The 24330-nt window shown below is 37.9% G+C and overlaps 1 protein-coding gene across 21 annotated transcripts in view; it reads right to left on the bottom strand.

Moving 5' to 3' along the window:
• FOXP1 (forkhead box P1) overlaps positions 1 to 24330 on the bottom strand; it is a 780655-nt gene that overhangs the window by 211393 nt on the left and 544932 nt on the right. For 17 of the 21 annotated variants that reach the window (XR_011557934.1, XM_070738223.1, XM_070738212.1 and 14 more), the window contains one exon: positions 15032 to 15178. Coding sequence is in view for 15 of the 21 variants with exons in the window: in XM_070738223.1 (XP_070594324.1) it covers positions 15032 to 15178 (147 nt within the window). In the remaining 6 variants the exon portion in view is untranslated. Of the gene's footprint in view, positions 1 to 15031; positions 15179 to 23058; positions 23118 to 23471; positions 23611 to 23665; positions 24094 to 24330 lie in introns of those variants that run through there. The other 4 variants (XM_070738226.1, XM_070738234.1, XM_070738225.1 and 1 more) reach the window with 4 other exon arrangements.

Raw genomic sequence — 24330 nt, forward strand, 5'->3', positions numbered from 1 at the left:
GTTTGATTTAATAGAAGCTTTATTTATTTGGAGTTATATTGTGTTGTTTAAGTGTTCCCTTTATTTTTTTGAGCAGTGTATATATATTTCATATTGAAGTGTCTTCCTTTAAAAATTGTGTTTTCGGAACAGTAGTTCACATCGGTATAAATACTATCTATCTAGCCCTCATCTGGTCCTGCTGTGTGCTTTATTATAGTAGGGGAGGTGTTTGTGGAAGGAATGAGCAAAGAATCCCAAGGTTATATACTAAGAGTATATAATCCTAACAGGGTCACTCAAGGCATGAAGGTCATCCCAACTGCCTAGCTACAACGCACAAGAAGATATATCAGATAGCAGTGATATTAAAAGATGCTGGATGATCACTTTAGTGACAATGCTGATTCTTTGCATTTGCCACATACGTGATTTTTTTATTATTGTATCTTCTTTCATTAATTTAACTCTGGAATTAGAGCCTAAATTTTACTTTTATTTTATATTCTTTGATATGGTCATAAAATTGGTCTAAATGGTTGAGGCACCAGATTAAAAAGGCAGGGATTATGAGTTTTAATCCTGCATTAGCCATGGGTGACAATGGGCCAGTTCCTGTCTCTCAGACCAACTCATCTGACCAGTTTGTTTTTGTGGTTGGACATGTTTGTCGCTTGAGTTATTTGTAATAATAAAAGGCAAGAGGCAAACAAACAATACAAAACAAAAAATAAATAAATAACCTATATTAAAAAATGGGGGTGGGGGCAAAGGATGACCCTGCCAATTAAAGACCGATCAGCCTCAACACAATTAGCACATATTATTATTATTATTATTATTATTATTATTATTATTATTATTATTATTATTATTATTATTTGGATTTGTATGCCGCCCCTCTCCGCAGACTCGGGGCGGAAAACATATATACAACAGAAACTCCAGGATACAACAGAAACTCCAGGATTGGCTGGAAGAAGAAAACATACTTGCAGAATAGCCAGTTGGGATTAGGGAAGGACAATCCACCACTGACCAGTGCTTAGTGCTCCAACATCGCATTGAAAATTACTCCTCTGAAACACTACCTCTCTGTTTGAATATTCATGACTGGGAGAGCCAATGGTTACAAAGTCAGCCAATGAATAGGCATAGCAACTAAGTCAGCCAATGGGAGATAAATACATCTGAGTCTGTGCAGAGAATCAAAATTGAAACAAGAAGCAAGGCTTGGTGTGGCTCAGCCTACTCTGTATTCTCTGTCTGCTCTGCTGCTGGAAATGAAACTGCTTGTAACTTGCTACATTGAAGAAATAATCTACTTGTGGTATTGTAAAAATATACTGTATACTACGATGTTAATAAAGAAGTTAATGAATCCAGCTGAATCAGTTATTTGTGTGTGGAACTGATTTTTATGCAACAAACTCTGATACTCTCTTTATGTCACCTTCACAGACCACAAAGCAGCTTTTGATTCCATATCATGAGCCAAAATATGGGGAAAACTGAAAGCCTCCTCGATCAGCTGTTGTTTACTTCATCTATGAAGTAAATAGTATGCTCAAAGTAATATTTAAATCTCAGGACCATTTTAACAGCATCACTGAAACTGAGAAAGGCATAAAGCAGGGCTGCATATCAGCCTCACTCTTATTAATTCTTTGTTTCAACTCTATGGTGGGTCATTATCTCAAATGAAGTTTCACCTTCCAAAACTAGCTGGAAGACTGTTTTATTCTAAGCAAACAATCAGCAATACTCTCAAAAGCACTTCTTGGCCCTAAAAGAGCACTAGCACAGAATTGCAAGGAAGATCAGCTGGAGGTCAACTATCAGAAACCAAAATTTTGGCATTTGCTGAAGAGCCCAAGAATCACTCTTACAAAATAGATGTCTACAAAACTGAGCAACTTTTCTGTGTCAAATACCTGGGAGTAGTTCTACATTCTGGCAACCGTAGCAAATCCTATGTGTACTACATTGCTGAAAATGTACAGAAAAGCTCATCCACCATTTTAAAATTCCTTAAGACTGAGATGGCTACTAAATTGCTGCAGCAGTTAAAATTCTTTGAAGCCAAGCCAACAGCCCAACATCTTTACAGTGCCCCCTTCTGCAATTTTGTACCATTAGAATTTGTTCAGTTGGAATTCTTAAGATTGGCGCTTCAAATCAAATTTGTTTCTAATGCTAACCCAAGACTATAGTTAGGCCTCATGAATGTGGAAGCTACGATTAGGGGTGGTTTCTAACTTTTCTCACTGCCGGTTCACTTCCTCCCACTCCTCGTGGTCGCGCCCGTGCTTCACGTATGCGTGTGTGTGCAGTAGCAAAAAATCCCCCAAAATAAAAAAGCCAAAAAAGAAAAGAAAAAAAAGATGGCAACTGCATGAGCAGGGCCAGAAACTGAACTTCTGTGCATGCTCAGAAAAAAAAATCAAATAAATACATAAATACATAAATAAATAAGATAGCAGTACCTAGAGTTTGGCAGCAACCAAACCATCTCCATGATGTCATCGTGATATCACCAGCGGGTTTGTTTGTTTGTTTATTTATTTATTCATTCATTCATTCATTCATTCATTTATTCATTAATTCATTTATATGCCGCCCCTCTCCGCAGACTCGGGGCGGCTAACAACAGTAATAAAACAGCATATAATAATCATCCAGTTAAAAACCCATTATTATAAAAAGCACACATACATACAGATATACCATGAATAAAATTGTACAGGCCTAGGGGAAAGAGTATCTCAATTCCCCCATGCCTGGCGGCAGAGGTGGGTTTTAAGCAGCTTACGAAAGGCAACGAGGGTGGGGGCAATTCTAATCTCTGGGGGGAGTTGGTTCCAGAGGGCCAGGGCCGCCACAGAGAAGGCTCTTCCCCTGGGTCCCGCCACGAGACATTCTTTAGTTGACGGGACCCGGAGAAGACCCACTCTGTGGGACCTAACTGGTCACTGGGAATCGTGCAGCAGAAGGCGGTCCCTGAGATAATCTGGTCCAGTGCCATTAAGTTGCTACCGGCTCAAGCAAACAGCTCCAAACTGGTAGGAACCCATCCCTGATTGTATGTAAATAACCATAAACTTCTCTTTTTCCTGTTGGCCTTCTCTTATTAATACGAGAAATTATTCTAAAATTTCATGCTTGGACTCCTCTCCAGAGTATCTGTTCCATATGAGATACTATCAGTTCAAGCAGTCATTAAGTAGCAGACTCTGAGCCTTAAATAGAAGTAGCCCAGTTTCCAATCTTCATCACCATTGGACCAAATATGTACTCTGCCTCCCGTATGGCTTAACAAAACCTGAAGCACCAAATTACCAAATCATTATGAACCGTGGGGGCACAGTGGTTAGAGTGCAGTATTGCAGGCTAATTCTGCTGACTGCCAGCTGACTGCAATTTGGCAGTTTGAATCTCACCAAGCTCAAGGTTCACTTAGCCTTCTATCCTTCCGAGATGCCTAAAGTGAGGACCCAAATTGTTGGGAGCAATATGCTGACTCTGTAAACTGCTTAGCGAGGGCTTTAAAGCACTGTAAGGTGGTATATAAGTCTAAGTGCTATTGCTATTATACATGCATAATGTTATACATTTCCATCACCAGTCCTTGGCTAATATATGAGGATCCCTTATGTAGAGAGACAATGTTCCTAGCACTCTGAACATGTAAAAGCAACAGAAAATGAACTTTCCCAGTGCCTATACTATAGGTCAAGGGTGTCAAATTCACAGACCGCGGACTGGATGTGTCACATACTGGCCACAGCCACCTCCATTTTAGCGAAGGGGGAAAAGTTGCGATAGGTCACATGACGACAACATGATAACTTGAGTTTGACATCCCTACTATAAATATTCGTATTAGTCATATTTCACCACTTTTACATAAATATCCAGGGAGCACATGACAATTTTATATCTTGCTGCTGCCTTTAAATACCTATTCTACTAGTAATAATGGCCAGGTTCTGTGCAATAGTATGTAAAATCCATCAGGAGATAGTCAGTGTCACAAAACATTTTTAATGGGCAGCTAGTTCATTATTACAGACTTTTATATTACAATAGATTTAGTTTGCCACATTTGTCCATTTATTGTTTTCATCCCTTTTTCAGCTTTTTGTTTTAATATTTTTTGCTTTTTTATTTAATGATATTTTGCTATAATTTTTATGCTTTTTAATTCCTTGTAGCCCACCTCCTTTATGCAGGTCTTCGATTGTAATAAAAGGTTGATTAATTCACAATTAATAACAAATTATGACAATGATAAAGGCATCATTTCATAGCATGTGGGAAAAGAGAACTTTAAGATGCTCTGTATTTGACCAAGAAAACAACATGGATATGAAGTGACTGAATGACATAATGCCAGATGGTTGGCCTCTAAAATGGCACTCCATATCCTACAGAGTTTTGTGGTTAGCTCTGGCCCAGCTCCTGCCCCAAGGACTGTGGATGTGGGGGAGACATCCACATGCTGCAGGCCTGTTTTTCCCCCGGTGGAATCTGCTGATGAAGGCTCCTCTGACCAAGAAGACATGAGTGACAGGGAGGAGGAGAGTGTGGCAGACAGGTCAGAAGGAGATCAATTATCTAGCTCCTCCTTGGATTCAGAACAAGAGTTAATGATACAGCCACGCATGCGGAGAGCGATGCATAGGCAACAACAACTGAGAGATTGTTATCAAAGAAAATGAGGCCACCTGTGGTTGGGTGGAGCTGTGGTGATTAGTGAGGCTGCTATAAATAGCAGCCTGTGGGTTTGGCCATTGTGGAGGATTATCTGATCGTTGTGTTTCGTGACTGCTTTACTGACTTTGACCTTTTGTGTGATGATTTTTCCCCGCTTTAAAACTAAACCAGAGCAAAGTGTGTTTCACTTTGTGAAAGAAGGACTTTGAATTGCCTCACAGCTGCAAGCTAAGTATCACAGAACTGATAAGGGACTTGTACAAATTACCAGTTTGTTAGGAGACGAGTGCTCTTTGCTATACCAAAAGAGGGCTTAGGTTAAGTGAATTTTCATTATAAAGAACATTATTTTGAATTTTCAAACGTGTGTGTGTCTGAAATTTGTACCTGTGAATTTTTGGGAGGAATCTACCAGAGAGCCCGACAGAACACAGAGTATCTGGGTATCTTTTTGCAGTACCTAATTAAAGCCTTCAGGGATGTCTAGATGGTGATGTTGCCATGCAGGAAAATAAAATTAGACAAAATTACATTGTCTAAGAAGCACAAACATGAAAAAGCACAACACGGCAAGAGATAAAAATGATATCTTAGGCATCAGTGAACTGCAATGGATTAGGACTTTCAATCAGAATATTCTCTATATTTATACTCCCTATAGCAGAGAACTGTCATCCTTACTAGGTAGACCAGTAGGTAACACAGCCATTGTAAAGCTACAATAACAGATTCTTACAAGTCTGAAAGAACAATTCCCACACTGTCACCTTTGCAGCCCAAGGGAGGTCTTCTGAGTCTCTTCCTCTCCTCAGTATGCAGCTAGGGACTCTGCTGTCTCTTATCTAACTCTATCTCCTGAGGGAAGTCTTTCCCATAAACTATTACAGAAGAGTTATGAATTTTGACAGTTTTGTTGTAAGCAAACTCATCAAGATTCTTGACTACAAATGCTGAAATGCCTCATGCCTATCGCCAATCTGTTGCTTTTACAATTTGAATCTCGGTATTAGAGGCTGATTGTGGAACCATGTTGATACAAGATCTTCAACCCAGCCGTACATCATATAAACCGCTATAGGTGGTGTCAAGCTCCCATGATTCTCAGTAATGTTGCATAACTCTGCAGTCTATAACACTGCAAAATATGCTCTATTTTTTTCCCTAAAGTACAAGTGGACTATCAGCAAGGGTCCAACTGTGTTATTCTTAATTACCTTTTTTCACTCTTGATCCTGTGGCTCTCATAATTAGTTACCTGGGGCTGCAATCCAATTTGAAGTGATGACAAGAAAGTGATCCATGAAAAAGTAATAAGTTAAATCCAATTTCAGCCTTCCTCTAATTAAATGCACATGGAACTAATGACTCAAACCCTACCATTTCAGTGATAATGGTAATTAGCAAGGTGGGAGTTACTCTTTTTCAACACTGTAGGTGTAAACCACTAGGTAAAAATGGCAGAAGCACTCTTAATTACAGATGTCATTTTGTCAGCAATTTAAACATTTCTGACCAGGGAAGTATGTTTCATTTGTTTTTCTTATATAATCTTTGTAATAAATACAAAGGTATGTTTAGAGCAGGATAATAATATAAATACCAATCTGCTTTCATGAATTTACTTGAAAATAATCTAGTTTTATAGATATAATAGATATACAAAATTGTAAATGTCCAGCTGCTATACACAAATGCACAGAGAAACCTCTTCCCACTCTCTCCCTCTGTGTGTGTGTTTGTGTATGTGTGTTCCAATCACCACAATACCGATTTTATTTTAAAACTGGGTCATCTATTGAACTTAGTTATCATTTGTGGATATTCTAATGCCCCTAGAACTTTTTAAGTTGGCAGGTCCTCATAACTTGATTCCGATAGTAATGTGGAAGACGGAGAATTATTTACATCAAACAAGATTGCATTAGTCTGCCTGTGCAAGTTACTCATCAGGGGAAAGCTCCTGCAGTGAAGAAACAAGTACAAAGCACTCACTCAAGCAGGAACTCAACAGGCACCTTCTTGCGAGAGCAGATAAAACAGGTGTGATTTGCCTTAACAATGCTTGCTACAGTAATTTATTTATTTGTTAACTTTGTGTGCCACCCACTCAATGGCTCAAGGTGTGGCAAAAATTCTTCTTCTTCAGAGGCTGATTAACACCTATCCTTAGAATGTGACTCATACAAAAACTAGTAGCAGCACCCAAAATGAATGGTTCTGTAGATGTTAAGCCCTATTCAATTTATAGTCACACAATTATTAATTCCTTTCTCATTGCACTAAGAAAAATTGTTTTATTAAGCTATTTTTCATACATGTTTTCAAAAAGTTCCATATTATATCGGGCCAAACTCGGTATCTAACTAACTTTTGGGATACATTTCTACTCTAGAACTCCAAGGGAAGTGAAAGGCTCATGTGTTTTATGCAAAATAGTATAGGGTCAATATTACACACACACACAAGTGACCTCCAAAGTCTTATCTGTGTGCCTCACTACTCTTCCAAAAATTGTTGTTCTATCATAATAATTTTAAATAATTTAGTGATTTAAAGCTTAATTAAAATGTACCTAACTTCAGGTGTGAGTCATGTCTGACTGAAGTTGTCTCCATGAATGCTTGTGAAGAACAAAAGACAGCAAAGAGCTTCAAATCTATCTGGAGGAAAAGATGGGAGATTGCCCAAGAGTGCTCTGAATTGCAGCTCCTCATCAGGAGACTGTAAAACAACCTCCCATGGTTTTAAGCAGAGGTCTTCAAACTTGGCAACTTTAAGACTTGTGGACTTCAGCTCCCAGAATTCTCCATCCAGCAAAGTTGCCAAGTTTGAAGACCCCTGGTTTTAAGCATCAAGGCCCAAAAGAGATTATTTCATAAGGACACTAAACCAGCCAAAACCACTTTCTAATCACATTCAGAAATGTTCAGTTTAACAACTTTATGAATACTAGAGACTTTTATTAGAAATTTTCAACACAGTGAGGTAAATTTGATACCAGGTGAATTTTTATCTTCTTCAGTTTTAAGAAATTTTAAACAATGACTTAAGAAATTATAATAATATACAATTGGCATAAATTAAATTGTATCCAATATACCAACAAACAGCCAAATAATATACAGTAATACCTCATCTTACGAACCTAATTGGTTCCAGGGGGAGGTTCGTAAGACGAAAAGTTCGTAAAAGTTTGTAAATGTAAACGTAATTAATCCGTGCAACGAACCCCCCCCCCCGCAAAAAAATGCCGCTGCCCGGCTGTCACCTTTTGAAACAGCTGGGGGTGCTTCCCAGCAGCCTCCTGAACCCAAACGCCAAACCTGAACTTCCGGGTTCGGCGTTCGGGAGGCCTCCGAGAGGGCCCCCGGCTGTTTTAAAAGGTGACAGCCAGGCGGCGAGGCTTCCCAGCGGCCTCCCAAACCCGAACTTTTGCCGAACCTATGGGTTCGGCATTCAGGAGGCCGCTGGGAAGCCTCGCCGCCCGGCTGTCACCTTTTAAAACAGCCGGGGGGCTTCTCGGAGGCCTCCCGAATGCTGAACCTGGAAGTTCGGGTTTGGCGTTCGGGTTCAGGAGGACACTGGGAAGCCACCCGGCTGTTTCAAAAAGTGACAGCCAGGCGGCGGGGCTTCTCGGCGGCGGGTTCATAAGAAGAAAAAAGTTTGTAAGAAGAGGCAAAAATTTTCTGAACCCCAGGTTCGTATCTCGGGTTGTTCGTAAGACGAGGGATTCGTATCATGAGATACCACTGTACTCCATATATAGCAGGGATATCAAACTCGTGGTCTGTGGGCCAGATGCATCACATGCTAGCCATGCCCATACCTGGTTTAGCAAGGGGGAAGAAGTTGCAATATATCACATAGCCGCCCCGAGTCTTCGGAGAGGGGCGGCATACAAATCTAAGTAATAAATAAATAATAAATAATAAATGATGCCACCATGATGACGTAGGTTTGACAACCTTGAGATATAGTATTTACTATAAAGCTTGAGATCTAATCTTGTTCACACTTTTTGATTGTTAAATATAGCTGTCCATCTAAAATACTGAAGCATCCAGGTCTTCCATAATACCTCAGCAGTGCTGCAGACTGATAGCTTTCATGCCATGCCACATTGAGGCAGTAATTGATGCAAAAGGGGCCCAAACCAAGCACTGAGTACATATGCATACTTATACTTTTCATAGGTCCGATACTGTTTTATGTACAATCCTTGTTTTATTGATTGCATGTAATATTCTAATTTTCTGAGATAGTGGATTTGGGGTTTTCATGAGCTATACGCTATAATCATCACAATTATGACAAATCACGGCTTTAACTATTTTATATATAATGAGTCTGTCTCACATATTATATATAATGAGTCTGTCTCACATATTACTTTTCACTTTTTAAGTAGCATTACAGAAATAAATGAACTTTTGTGCGATATTCTAATTTTTCGAGTTTCACCTGTATCCCAGTTTAATAGATTTAAATAATATACTCCACTAGTGATTGGGGAAAGAATTGCCACAGGAATCTTATGATATCCCCCTCCCTCAATTTGGGAAACAATATTTAGTTCAAACTACAATTGTCCTACAAAGGATAAAGTTTTAAAAAACGTACTCTAGCCATATCTACTTTCTACCTTTGAGGTGGCTATCTCCTAGGAAAATCATTATAGAATTGTAGAATTCATCACCACCTCTTCAAATGCAGTTAAACATTTCTTCATTTCATACCTGACCCAATTTCTATAAACCTATTTCTAAAATCTCATCTCTCCCTATTCGATTGTGAAGCAAAGGTTATCAGAAACAACAACAAAAATTATACCTATTACACCTTTTTCCTTCTACTTAAAATATGTTCCCTCTTTCCTCTCTTCAAGTAATCAAAGTTCAGTCTCATTCAAAAAGCATTAACAGAACTAACCATCATTATGTAGTTGTGATCAAGAAAGCATTACACGTCGCCTTAAATTGCAACCCATTTTGATCAAGTAAGCCAATTCTGTATTCTTCTTTCCTTCTGCAAATGATCTTTATTCCTCAAATAAAATTCTAGCACCTGCCTTCTCATGTACTCTTTGTATCTTCTCTCAAAATTCTTCTGATCTTTTGTAGCTGCAGAATTTTATCTGATAGTGAGGTAGCAATACTGAATTTCTAATGAATTAAAAAATGCTGGTGAAGTACTTTCACTTGCTCGCAAATTTCTTTTGTAATTTTTCTAGCCACATGATCACAGGCTTTGCTTGATAGTTCCATTATTATTAAAAATCATGAGGGTGATTGCCTCAATATTCATTCCTTGGGGCCAGACTATAAACACTGACTCTGCAAGGGTGGGACCCTTCATAAAACACTACAAGTTAGGCTTTCAAGCACTCTTTTCTATCTCTTCTCTTACATCCTCTTCTCATTAAAGTTCTAGTGCTGTTGGGTGGTGTTCCTTGTTTTTTTGATAGGGTAAGAACTCTGCTTGATTCCCTTATTTGAGGACTCCGTAATTCTGAAGAGCACGTTCTTTCTGCTTGCTTTGTTCTCTTGTTATTATTCTACAGGGATGGCCTGTTCCTTCCTGCCAAAACTAACTTCTGATGGTATATCTTGAGGTTCTTCCTCCCCAACAAACTTCAAGGCCTTCCTACCATTAAAAGACAATTGCAGTTGCTCAGCAGCTATCAATAAACTCCTTGGCACTTCAGTACAATAGAATAACATACTGACTCAAATTAGGTACAAATGCTCATTTAAAATTTATTTTATTTGGGTTATTATCTAGCCCAAGGGTCCCCAAACTCTAGCCTTTCCTTCTTCTCTATAGCCTTTCTCTCCACTCATGCTCCCTTAAAGTGCAATTTTTTTCTTGACTTTCAAATTTGTGGAATAATGACTTTCAAATTGGTGGTGGTGCGGGGGTAGGGTAGAAGAAGAAACCCAATCCAACTCTGTGGTTTTTGTGTGTGTGTTTATATTCATGTATGTAACCGTAGTCAGTTTCATATGCTTTTAAAGATCTAAATAATGTTATTGTTTCTCCTGCATGAGTTTTCCTCCTATTTTAAGTCATTTGTTGAATTTCCTGCACTCTGGCAATAGGTATTGCAGACTTTCATACAGGCCAGGTGAACATTTAAATGTGAAGGGTAATCCAAACTAGTAAAACAATCCTTTCCACTTCTAGAAGCCTTCCTTAGGAAGAATTAGAGTGTACAGAAAGTTCCTATTCTTATTAACTTTGTTTCTTGCAGTTTTTTTCCTTTCTTTATCTTTCCAATTTCTGGGTATTAAAATATTAAAATAAATTAATTCCATACTATTTGTGTACCATGTTATTACATCAGAGGCAAATAGCATGCAAAAGTATATAATAATAATAATAATAATAATAATAATAATAATAATAATAATAATAATAATAATTTTTTAATTTTATGCCGCCCCTCTCTGAAGACTCGGGGCGGCTCACAACATGTATGTTAGTTATTTATTAACTACTATATATCTGGATGAAGAGTAAACCATAAGAACAAGTCACCTCTTAATAAAATACTAATAAACTATATTAAATATAGTTTAAATATGATGGAACATATTTCCAGCAATAAACAAGGTCAAGAATATCTTCTTTACCAGAAGATATTAAAGCAGATTTTATTATGTCAGAATTAATGGAGTTATAGTCATAGCACTGATATATATATATATATACTGTTCCGACAATTTCAGTCAGGAAGTAGAATGTTAGAAAAGTGAGAAATTATCAAATTGTATGCTTGAGGTTTTGCACATTTGCTCAATGCTATTAAATTAGAGTGAGACCTCGTTTTTCAATATCCTTTAGTGACCATAAATTATATGTGTATATATATATATATATGACAATCAGCACTGTTATCTAAATGGTCCAACTTTCCTGTTCAGATATACAGGGCGAGAAGACTCCGAAGCTTTTCTTACATATCTTAACAAACATTTCCAAATCAAGTACAGTGTTTTAGTTTTCTTCCAATCTTGCAAACATGGCTAGGAAATGTACACAAGATTGACATATAAAGACCTGAAATCATACTATAAACCTAGAAAAAATGACATATAGGGGCATCTGTTTAACAACAGGAAATTTTATCTCTGAGGAATGCTCTCAGCAAACCTTATTGCTTTGTGAGTTATATGTTTATTTATTTCAGTTTTAGGCCACTCAACCATGAATGACTCTGGGGGCTAGCCATACAGTAAATAAACAAGAATAACACCAGATTCAGACAAAAGAAAAAGGAACAAGGACAAATGGCAAATCACATACACACACAGGAAAGAAGGGAAAAAGAGATTAGATGGATAGATGGACAGACAGGCAGATATTGGGAGATTGACCTTGACCTTGGAGGGCAGGCATGACAGATAACAAAATCATTATACAGTGATACCTCGTCTTATAAACGCCTCGTCATACAAACTTTTCGAGATACAAACCTGGGGTTTAAGATTTTTTTGCCTCTTCTTACAAACTATTTTCACCTTACAAACCTGCCGCCGCCACTAGGATGACCTGCCTCCAGACTTCCGTTGCCAGTGAAGCACCCATTTTTGCGCTGCTGGGATTCCCCTGAGGCTCCCCTCCATGGGAAACCCCACCTCCGGACTTCTGTGTTTTTGTGATGTTGCAGGGGAATCCCAGCAGAGGAATCCCAGCAGCACAAAAATGGGTGCTTCGCTGGCAACGGAAGCCCGGAGGTGGGGTTTCCCAGCGAGGGGAGCCTCAGTGAAATCGCAGCATCGCAAAAACACAGAGGTCCGGAGGGTGGGGTTTTAAGGACTTTGGTGTTTTTGTGATGCTGGGATTCCCCTGCAGCATTGCAAAAACACAGAAGTCCAGAGGTGGTGTTTCCCATGGAGGGGAGCCTCAGGAGAATCCCAGCAGCACAAAAACAGGTGCTTCAGCTGGCAAAAGGGGTGAATTTTGGGCTTGCACGCATTAATTGTGGTTCCATTGATTCCTATGGGAAACATTGTTTCATCTTACAAACTTTTCACCTTAAGAACCTCGTCCCAGAACCAATTAAGTTTGTAAGACAAGGTATCACTGTATTTGTTTTTAAAAAGGGCAATACCTTAAGTACATTTTGCTCACAGGTGAAAATAACTACTTTGGTTTTAAGACTAAATCAAACTGAAAATTTGCCATTAACTTTAGACCAAATATGACATCAGAGACTATTGGCAAAGTTGAAGCAAACAGCGTTATTAACACAACTTACTATCTAGTAATATGAGAAAAAAATATCTGTTCAATTATATGGTTTTTTTTAAACAACTCATCTTTTGTGCTCAGAGATTTTTTTTCTTTTTTAAAAAAACATGCATCTTTATTTTGCCACTGGGCTCCCAGGCTCTGTTATATTCAAGAGTAGGTTTAAGGATGCGAAAGCTCAAGGAGCAAGGGTGAAAAAAGAATGGGCAGTCATTTGAATCAGTGAGTGACAGGTTGGACCAGCTCTCCGTATACATTAATAAATTAGAATTTTAATTGTGTCTCCAACTGCAGAAGCAGCTCCGCTACTTTAATATGTACCAACAATTGGCTATGTTATGGAATCTGTGACGTGGCCCTTGCTGTTGACCTCCGAAACACAATTCCCACTCTGACTGCGGAAACTGTTTGGTTTGATCCTTTCAACTTATTTGAATCCTGACAAATAAGCTCATAGCTGAAAGGTCAACACAGTCATATTTCATCCTCTGGAGCAATTCTTAAGACATCTGCACAACAAAGCACTTCTTCTAGTACCTGACACTGGGCCTTGCCAGCATCCTATCTCATTAAAATGTCTCCAGTAGAAGAGTCTATTAAAAGGCAAATGGTTAAGATATGGATTGGCCAAATAACATTTTTTCCCCTGAGATTTTAGCAAAAGAGCATGGATTCAGAATTCAGTGTCCATAATAATGGTTTTCAACTCGCATTTGCCAAGAAGCAAAACAGTTATTCCTTTCCAAATACAATAAACCAAAAGATGGAGTAACATGGGGTCAAGCTTGATCAGACCCATGGATTCTAATCAACCCTCTAAATATTAGCTACTTCCTGGTTGTTAGCCAACAACCTACTCTCCCAGTTTCATCAGCTACACAACTAATCAGTGTATAGAATGTTTTGTGCTGAGCTTATATATAAATAGAGGGGGGGGAGGGAGTAAAACAGCACTAAAAGCAATAATGCGCTTCATGTCTTTTTGGTAATAAACATTCACTATGATCCAAAAATATCTGAACAGAGGAAACTTCAAGAAAGGAAAGTTTCAGAATAATGTCATAGCGAGCACATATTCTACCTTTTTTCTCATAAACCTGGATACCTAATCTCACACCTTTTGAAGGGTTTCTAGAGTGAACTACACAGAGATTAGCATATAAGCAGCACATTTCATGTAGAGAACCTGTTAGTAATACCAAAACAAACTCAATTGACTGAGCCAATTTCAACCAACATCACTCACCTGTCCTCGAAAATGTAAACTGAAACAGCAAATCGCCTACTAATGCAGCTATCTTTTTTGAACCAACATTATATCGTATTGCCCCTTGATTTGATCTATAACAATATGGAATTAAACAACCTAAATGGTTTCCTACAAAGACTGCTCAGCAGATACTATGCATTCAGCTGAAAATATATAATGTTCAGAAACATAATAAATATTGGGAAGTTTCCAAACAAAAACATCATGTCACTGAAAAAATTGTCTTATGTGGTTATAATAGCAATTCACAATGCTGTTTCAAAACAACAGTAGATTCGGGATTATGGTTTGTCATATGCCCTTAATTCAAATACTCTCTATTCTTTCCAAATCTTTTACTTAATGAACAATTAATACACCCTTTTCGGAATATCACATATCTACTGTGTACGGCGGATGGACTTTCTTTCAGAAAGGATCTTTGATGATCTCCTCCATAGGAGGATGCCTTATTCTGATTCATACTGTATAACCATTTATTGTTTTCTACACTTTCTGACAGAGGCTTTTTAAGATTTCAAAGCGTGGTGATGTTCAGCTCTACATGGAAATGTAAAGAACAGAATCTTTTACCTGCCTGGATCTTTCCAAGTTCTTTTCATGTTCCTCACAAGTTCTTTGATTTATTGATGAAAAATTCAAGAGTATGCAGCCCTGATTCATTTCCACTACTACAACCATGCTATCTAACATGTTTGAGTCATGAACATCAACAAAAGTTAAACCTTTTTTAAAAAAAATATTCCAACTATTTATACCATTCGCATTCCTTTTAAACAAATCTTATTTAAGCAAGTGAAAAAAAATTCCTACCTGAAGGGCTGGCTGCTTGTCATTCCTCTTGGGAGACTTTAGCCCACTAACTTGTTGTTGTTGTTGTTGTTGTTGATGGTGATGATGCTGTTGTTGTTGTTGTTGCTGCTGTTGCTGTAACAGAAGTTGTCTTGCTACCTGAAGAGCCTGAGGAAAGACATAAAATAAATTAGTTCTGTATTAACTTAAGGAAATGCTTGTTTCCGGTTGAGCAGGTGGTTGGACTATAAGATCTTTCAAGGTCCCTTCTAATTCTGTTATTCTGTTCACAATAGGCTAGGCTTGGCTAAAATAGAGTGGGGTGTTTTTTTCCTGATAAATCATGTTGCACGAAGAAGCCATCAAGTGAAACCTTCATAAGGCTTTAACCACTTCTATAAACACAGCAACTATGTTTTATTAACATGTTTGGGGTTTTTTAGATGCTATGTGAATGCAGCCACTATGCCTTCAAAGATAACCCATCAAAGAAACACCACTAGGCTGGGCCAGAAGTTACTCTCTTTTTGGATAATGGGGGTTAATCTATGAAATATGGTAGGTTGTTTTTCATTAACAATATACAAACAACAACCCTAAGAGGGAAAAAAAATAGTAGTGGTGGTCAGAAAAGAACCTACATAAATTGTGATGATTAAAATAAATTAAACACAGCCAAAAGGGAAAAACAAACATGGACAAAAAAGCTAATGAATGGGGAAAAAACCCCATATAATATCCATTTACTATCAACGTGTAATTAACCTACAGAAATTACTCAATAAAATTCCAACAGCAGTACAGTATAGCAAAGCCAAAACATCTGAATTGTATTGATGATCTCAATCAACTCTCAACGCCATCATCCTATTTTTCAAAGAATTCAGTATTATCCCAATGTGTTGAAAAACAAAAAGACTGGAGTTTTTATAATATAGCATGCCAGTTAGCTTTTATATATACAGTTTATTTTAAAATCTGATGAGAAGAATCAGTTTATGTAGAAGACAGTTGTTGGTGAGACCATTTTTGTTTCACATTATAATGAGACATCAATAGCCTCCTTTTAAAGCCATCTCAAAGACCATATATGCAATATCTCACAGAGAAACAGACATTTAAAGTAACAGTATCGTTTTTCCTTAGCAAACTCTGGAAAAGTTCTGTTCGGCCATGTTCATATATTCCATTTCTTCGTGATCTCCAGGAAGAGATCAGATAGTGATTTCAGAATCATATTTTCTCACATTCTTCTTGCTTTGTTTGTGTTAAAGAGAAATAAATAAATGAAATTCAGGTTTTTTTTTATGGACACTGTACTCCCTGTAACATTTTAAAAAAAACTTTATTTTTTTTAACTAGAGTTAGACAATACAGTAATTGCATATCTATGCTATTGGCTTTTGCCTGTGTTGTTAATGAGGTTATTGACCTTGTTATTCCAAATAACCTCATATTCATTTACATATTTAAGTAAAGTCTGTTAAACAGTGACTTTGGCTGTTCGGTATTTGATCCAGCCTTTGACTGTTATGAAAACATCAACTAACAACACAAATACTATCTTTACAATTCAAACAAGAAATGGAATGCTATATATCCAAGGTCCCTGAGCCTAGTTTCAAGGGGGATAATGCACTCCCATGTAATAAATCAGCAATAGCCGGATCTAAGAAACAGTGGCAAGGGAAACTATAAAAGGAATTGGAGCTGAAGATACATTTGGAATTTTTGAGTATGTAGCAGGTGATAAAACCTGGAGACTGAAGAAAAGAACAAAGAAATTCATGAAGTGTATTCCTACACAGCTCACTCCAAGGAAGCTAAAGGACTCACCAACATTTCAGATATGAGGGAGAAAGCCTGCTTGTAGGAGCCAGAAGGAAATTAATGCCTGTAAGAGGACAGCTGGAAGCTTACATGCCTCAAGGACGTGTCCCCTGCTTGCTGTCTCATTGGAGGATTCACCATTGCTGGACTCAAGGGTTTCCTGGTCTCCTTGGAGATGTTCAGTACATGCGTAGGTGTTAACAGTGGGAAGAGTAAAGACTTCATCAATGTAAAAGAAGAAAGAAATAGTCCTCTGCAAGATGCCTACATGGAAAGAGGGAAGCATCCTTCGGCATATGTTCACCGAGATGCTAAAGCTGAAGCTCATTACATGGTATTCTTGAATTTATTTAGTTCCATAGGTTGGAAAATACGATCAACTCGTATTAATTAAAAAAGAACAGTGACCAGTAACTAAGCAAAGGAAGCCTAATTTTTTTTAGCAAAGATCTGGACTGTTCTGTTTCTATTTCTACTTTGACATACTGCTCTAAAAGACACTATAAATATCTCAACAAAGACTATTTTCAGTATGAGAGTATCTACCTGGCATAAAAGCAGCACTGTCATGAGCAATTTTAGTCTGAGATTCATACACGGATACCAGACTAACAGATACAATGGAATGTAAACTCTAATAACATACCTATAACATTCCTTGGCATCCAATTTATATTTTATTTTGGCTCATTATCAAACAAAGATTCTGAAAAGTGCAATGTCATTTTCCTAACCTCCAACCTTCAAGACAAACTGGACTACAATTCCCAAGATGCCAACCTAAATGGCCCCCACAAGTCATGCCTGTGGGGGCAATAATGAGAGTTGTAAAGAAACGAGTGCTGTATACTGTAGAACCTACTGGAGCTTTGCATTTTAGATGATGGAGCCAAAAAGGGATGAAGAGAAGGGGAGAAACAGGTGCTCAAAATTACAAGTAAAGGAATGGGTGGCAATTTTTGTTAAGTTTTTAAAATATGAGTTGATGTGGTTTAGTAGCACTGATTGATGATCCCTTTTGGTACTTTGCATGGGTTCCAAGATGCTACAGACACATTCACAGTCAGGCCTTCTAGTATTTAGAGCCACTGAGTACATAATTAAATTAAACCAAGGAGAGCTGACAACACCTCACCAAAGCACAAGAAGAGGATATTATCCTTTCTCCATCTTAATGTTTGTAGAAAAGACTGGGGGAGTGCTAATAGTAACCTTTATTACAAGGTCAACCCATGTCGTCTGTTCAATTGTTCAGTTTAACTCTCACCTTCTCCAGCTACTTCAGAGAATCTCAGCTCACCCTTGACCCAAAATCCAACTGCTTGCCCTGTAATTCTAAAGGCTAATCAACAGTTATTACTTCTCTGGATCTAGACAAGAAAGAGGAAGCAAGTTGGCTAGCGTTGGGCTGGCCTGCCCACCCTCCCAGCTTCTAAGACAGCATGTGACTTTAGAGGGTCTTTATGAAATTAGCTGTCAGATCTCCATTCAATCTTAACGGTCACCAACTCTTATTATGCTGACTTCTGTCCTCTAATGCAGCTTGTCAACTCACCTACAAAAAGATATTGACAAAATTGAACGGGTCCAAAGACGGGCTACAAGAATGGTGGAAGGTCTTAAGCATAAAACGTATCAGGAAAGACTTAATGAACTCAATCTGTATAGTCTGGAGGACAGAAGGAAAAGGGGGGACATGATCGAAACATTTAAATATATTAAAGGGTTAAATAAGGTCCAGGAGGGAAGTGTTTTTAATAGGAAAGTGAACACAAGAACAAGGGGACACAATCTGAAGTTAGTTGGGGGAAAGATCAAAAGCAACATGAGAAAATATTATTTTACTGAAAGAGTAGTAGATCCTTGGAACAAACTTCCAGCAGACGTGGTAGATAAATCCACAGTAACTGAATTTAAACATGCCTGGGATAAATATATATCCATTGTAAGATAAAATACAGGAAATAGTATAAGGGCAGACTAGATGGACCATGAGGTCTTTTTCTGCCGTCAGACTTCTATGTTTCTATGTTGCATCAAGAGCTTTTAAGTCAGCTTTCTGTCTCTTTTAGCACATAAACTGTAGATGAGAAATGAGGGCATGTTTTTGGTCACGGCAAACGGCTTATTTTTATAGACTAGGGTGATACAATCCATTCCAAAAGAATGCCTTTTTATTTAAAGAAAAAATGATGTGCTTTTATGAATCTTCAAAGCCATAAACATTGCCCATGGGATGGCATAGATTTAACTCAGTTTGAGTATGAATAAGTAGATACATAGGGGACACAGTGGCTCAGTGACTAAGATGCTGAGCTGGATGATCTGAAGGTTGGCAGTTCAGTGGTTCGAATCTCTAGTCATGCCAGTCACATGACCACAGAGATGTCTTTGGATACTGCTGGCTCTTTGGCTTAGAAACAGATATGAGCACCACCCCTAGAGCTGGAAACAACTAACACACATGTTCGTGCTAGTCGTTTCCTTAGTGATCTTAGGTAGATACATATGTAAAGAAGCAAGTCTGTTAGTATTATGTTGACAACTATAATATATCTAAAATCCTCTTTTTGTACATAAAATTTCCTCAAGTCAACATTTGGACATCTGTTTTCTTTTATCTACTGAATGTCACCAATAACTCTCTTCACAGCAGAATATGAACTTGTGCAGTAAACATAGTGCAAGGACCAATTAGCAAGTAGGAAAAGAGTATTCCTTTTCATTTAACAACTAGTGGAGACAAAAATAGTCCTGGAGGAGTCTGAAAAGGAAAATAATTGATGTTGATAACACAACGGTGGTGTGAAGAAAAAGAGAAGTTTCTTTTTCTCTCTTTAATGATGGGTGAAGTTGTCCAAGAACTAGCTGACAAACTGTATTTCACTGGGTGAACATGGTTTCTAGACTTTTAAAAAGAAGATTAGGTAAGTCACATTAATCTTTGCAGCTACATGAAGTACACTGTTTATAAAACTCCAGTTTTATAAACAGTATACCACTGAATATAAGTTGCTAGGAGACAAAAGTAGGACAAGGCAATCAGTTCCCTCTTATTCTTTCCTACTGTTGTTGCCATTTTAAGGGCATCAGATTGGCTAATAAAAGAAACTGGAGCTGTATTAGATTGATCTGATCCATAAATTATGATAAAGTGACATAATTTAAACAGTGACAAAGTTGTCCGGATAAAAGAGTCATTCTCTGTCTCATAGTACGGGGCACCGTAATAAAAGACAATAGATCCTACAAAGTAAGAAACAGATATGAGCACCACCCCTAGAGGGGGTGAATTTAGCGGTAGTGAATTCTGACAGTCTCAAAATGGGTGAACAGTGCAGTCAGGCAGTAGGGAAAGTAAGTAGGATGCTTGGCTGCATAGCTAGAGGTATAACAAGCAGGAAGAGGAAGATTATGATCCCGCTATATAGAATGCTGGTGAGACCACATTTGGAATACTGTGTTCAGTTCTGGAGACCTCACCTACAAAAAGATATTGACAAAATTGAACGGGTCCAAAGACGGGCTACAAGAATGGTGGAAGGTCTTAAGCATAAAACGTATCAGGAAAGACTTAATGAACTCAATCTGTATAGTCTGGAGGACAGAAGGAAAAGGGGGGACATGATCGAAACATTTAAATATATTAAAGGGTTAAATAAGGTCCAGGAGGGAAGTGTTTTAAATAGGAAAGTGAACACAAGAACAAGGGGACACAATCTGAAGTTAGTTGGGGGAAAGATCAAAAGCAACATGAGAAAATATTATTTTACTGAAAGAGTAGTAGATCCTTGGAACAAACTTCCAGCAGACGTGATAGATAAATCCACAGTAACTGAATTTAAACATGCCTGGGATAAACATATATCCATCCTAAGATAAAATACAGAAAATAGTATAAGGGCAGACTAGATGGACCATGAGGTCTTTTTCTGCCGTCAGACTTCTATGTTTCTAAGTTCCTCAGCCCAGATTAACTTCACTGAGGCTTCATACCAGTAAAGATATTCTTCTCATTAGGCTGTTACAACTGGGCTGAAAAATAAATGACTTTTAACCTTGGGTAATGTGATAAAATTTGGTGTTCTTAAAGAAGAAGAAAACCGATATACCATTTGGTTATTAGACAGAGTTGCATTTATCTTTGGAAATAAAGGTGTTATCCTTTTTTTCTGCCCATGTTCATAGTAATGTGGAGGCATCTATAGAGGATGCTTTTTCCCAGCACTTCCTGGAATGACTATGTTATTGGATGATGTTATACGGGTGACACAGCCAGTCCAGAAAAATCATACAAAAGAGACACATGGCCTCTGTGAAGAGCTTACATTACTTTCAATAGGTAGGAGATTTTTGTACCGAACAGCTGTAAAAGCTATGAATTCTGCCTACCTCATATATATATTAAAAATAAATTGAATGTTTTCAGAAAGAAGAATGAATACTAGCTGGACTTTATCCCTGCTGTTCTTTCGCCCTTTATGGAGTACATGTTAAAGAAATCTGTTCTCAGCAGGATCCATGGTAATATTAGAATGCATTGTTAGCTCAGATTCATAAATTGTTTGCTAAAGTTGGTAGCTGGAAGAGGACAAAAGTAGCCTATTAAAACTTCTTACAGCGTTTCAGTATGGTTTGACCAACAGAATGAAGCCAATCATTTAATGTTATATACTAATGCAATGATCAAGTCCAAGAGATAACATAAGATTCTTAAGCAAATCTATTTAGTTATTCATATATCCAATATGAACATCATTTTTGTATTTTTTTGTAACTCAGTGAAATAAGTAAAATGTACAATATTGCTTCTAATAACTTCGCAATATAAATTTTCCTTTCTTGAGAGTAATTTAGTTCATAAGATTTTTCCTTCTTATATTTTCCTGAGATATCATTAAAAACAGACGTGTGTATAATAACATTCCTAGGAAACATGTCCCCCCAAAAGGTGCTTTGACATGGTTCTAAATGACACATGTGTCTTGAGAATAGTTGATTTTGGGGTGGGTGGGTAAATACATAACTACACAGTGAATATTTTGCTCCAAAAATTAGTATCCCACCCTTCCACAAGACCGCAAAGCCCCTCATATAGGCCAGCATTTAGCTGATGGGTTAAAAGAAGAAAGTGACATTTTCAAAGGAGGTAGAGAAACAAGCCTTATTGTAATCAATCCAGTTCAAGTTCCAAGCAGTTGGCAATGTTATCTATGGAAACATTCCAGTGGAAGAGTACACAAAGCAGCAGATTAATTTTTGCCCGAGAAGCTTGTAAAATTTTTAGAAAGCCAGAACACTGGGGGGGGGGGGGGGGAGAGAGAAACAACACTGAAACTTTTCTTCCTTCAAATTAAATCAACACATAATGTTGCTTTCTTTCTTTCTTTCAAAAAATAAATAAATTAAAACACAATGCTTTTATTATTTCCGTGAATTTCTTATGGCCACAAAGAAAACAAGGGATTGGTCACATGTTTATTTACTTGAGCTACTCCCTCTTCCTTCTGATAAATAATCAAGCTTGCTCTCCAGAAAAAACAGAATCAGCAAGCTGGGAAATCTGATCGTCATCAAACAGACTGATATACTAGAAAAGGCAACAGACCACTGTTCCCACAGTGAGCTTTGCAGGCCTACACCTACACTAGCATCTGAGTAAATAACTAGAGTCACCCTTTCCATCTTCTCTATGCAATTAATCTTTCACTTAAATAAACTGTCCTCAACATTGTTATTTTTCCCAATGGCATATTTCTCAGAATCAGCCACCCCTCCCACATCCTTCATGAATGCGCACACATTTGTGTGCTGCACCTGCAGTTGTTCATAAATATGAATTTGTTCTAAAACATTGCCTTCTTAAAACATTTAGCATATCGCAGATTTCGTAGAAGCTTATTTTAAGGATGCTGTCTCCTATTACACATTATCCATTTCCACTTTCACTCTATGGCTCTGACGAGACCACTTTATACCATTAAATAAAAAGTTAGGTATCAGCCAGCATTAAGAGGACTTTCCTTGAGGGATATCATAAAATGCCAACAAAAATGCAATATGTGTTAAGGGACGCAAACAGGTTCTACTGAAACGTAGCAGCTGTTGTAAGCATTAGCTTCTGGATATTAAATCAAATAGTACTCCAAATCTGAAGAGCAGTCTTTGATGTGAAAGTAAACTACTTGCAAATAAGTTTTCCTTCCCTCGTTCCTTACCTTCTGCTTGTTGCGGTACCAAGACAACGGTTATAAATGAAAGAGACAGCACCCAATCAGTAGCCAGCATTTCATTAGCATTTGTTATCTACAAATATTAACAAGACCGATTCAGAAATGGAAATAGCCACAAGGCAAAGACTCGTTTCAAGCCCCTTTCTCCTTCTTTTTCTTTTTTCTTTCTTTGCTGCTGTTCTTCCTGAACTTGAGACAATGATAGGACAATGGTTGCTGGCTCACTCTCATTCACTTAAACGCGTGTACACATTCACACACATAAATAAATGAACGGCATGCCTCCCTATGTAAGTGATAACATCAAACTTTCCTGGGATATAGACTTGAAAAGCAAGACAGCACACACACACACACACACACCCAAATGAGGAAAAAGTTAGCAGAAACCAGCTTACTATCCATCTTGTTTTCATTCACAAGGCAGTAAACATCTTATTTGCTTGAAAGCCCCAGCAATTACAATTGCAAGCAAGATAGCCGGAAAAAAAGTTCCTTGCAGCCTTACATTGTGTCCTCTTCCCCCCACACACGCACCCGGATATTTCAAAAGACAATATAAAGAGTTTAGTTTCACAGAGCGAGCGCTTACTGTTAATCTCTAGTTTGCCGTCAAGTCTTGCCGAAGATGTCTCCTGGCTGTTTGTCTGAAAAGCAGGGGGTTGAAGAATGGCAAAAAGATGTTTGAATAAACAGGAAGTGCTGTGCAGCTGAAGCACGCACTGAAGGGAAAACGCATTGGAGCACTGCCCTTTGTAGGCAACAACGGGAGGCTTGCCTCCACAGTAGCAACGTCTGCTTTTATGAAACGACAAAGAAACCACAAGAATTTAAGCAATTCCCCCCCCCCCAATCTCCAAGTCAACTGGAGCTTGCAGGTAATTTCAAAGTTGTGCTTAACACGCCAAAAAATTATATTAATTCTACCCTATTAAAGAAGATGGCTGCATACTTAAAATCATACATAACTGGCTGAAACAACGGCAAATGCATCTTAGCCATGAAGCTAGGCAAATCCTTTATTTGTACATAGTTTTGGAAAGCTTGTTTTTCACACTCTTCGTGGTACCCACGCACTTATGTCAATAAATGTCTCTTAAGGTTGGGTAGACTTCACAGCAATTATTCAAATTCCTTCCCTGCTTTCAAATAAATCAGACTTTGCATCGAAGTTCTCAGGAGTGTGCCTTCAATATCTTTCCCCAGATTCATTCTTTTTTCTTAAATCCCCGTCACCAAGCAAAATACCTATTTAAA

This window comes from Erythrolamprus reginae, chromosome 2 (genome assembly GCF_031021105.1).
Source record: "Erythrolamprus reginae isolate rEryReg1 chromosome 2, rEryReg1.hap1, whole genome shotgun sequence".
Lineage (NCBI taxonomy): Eukaryota > Metazoa > Chordata > Lepidosauria > Squamata > Dipsadidae > Erythrolamprus > Erythrolamprus reginae.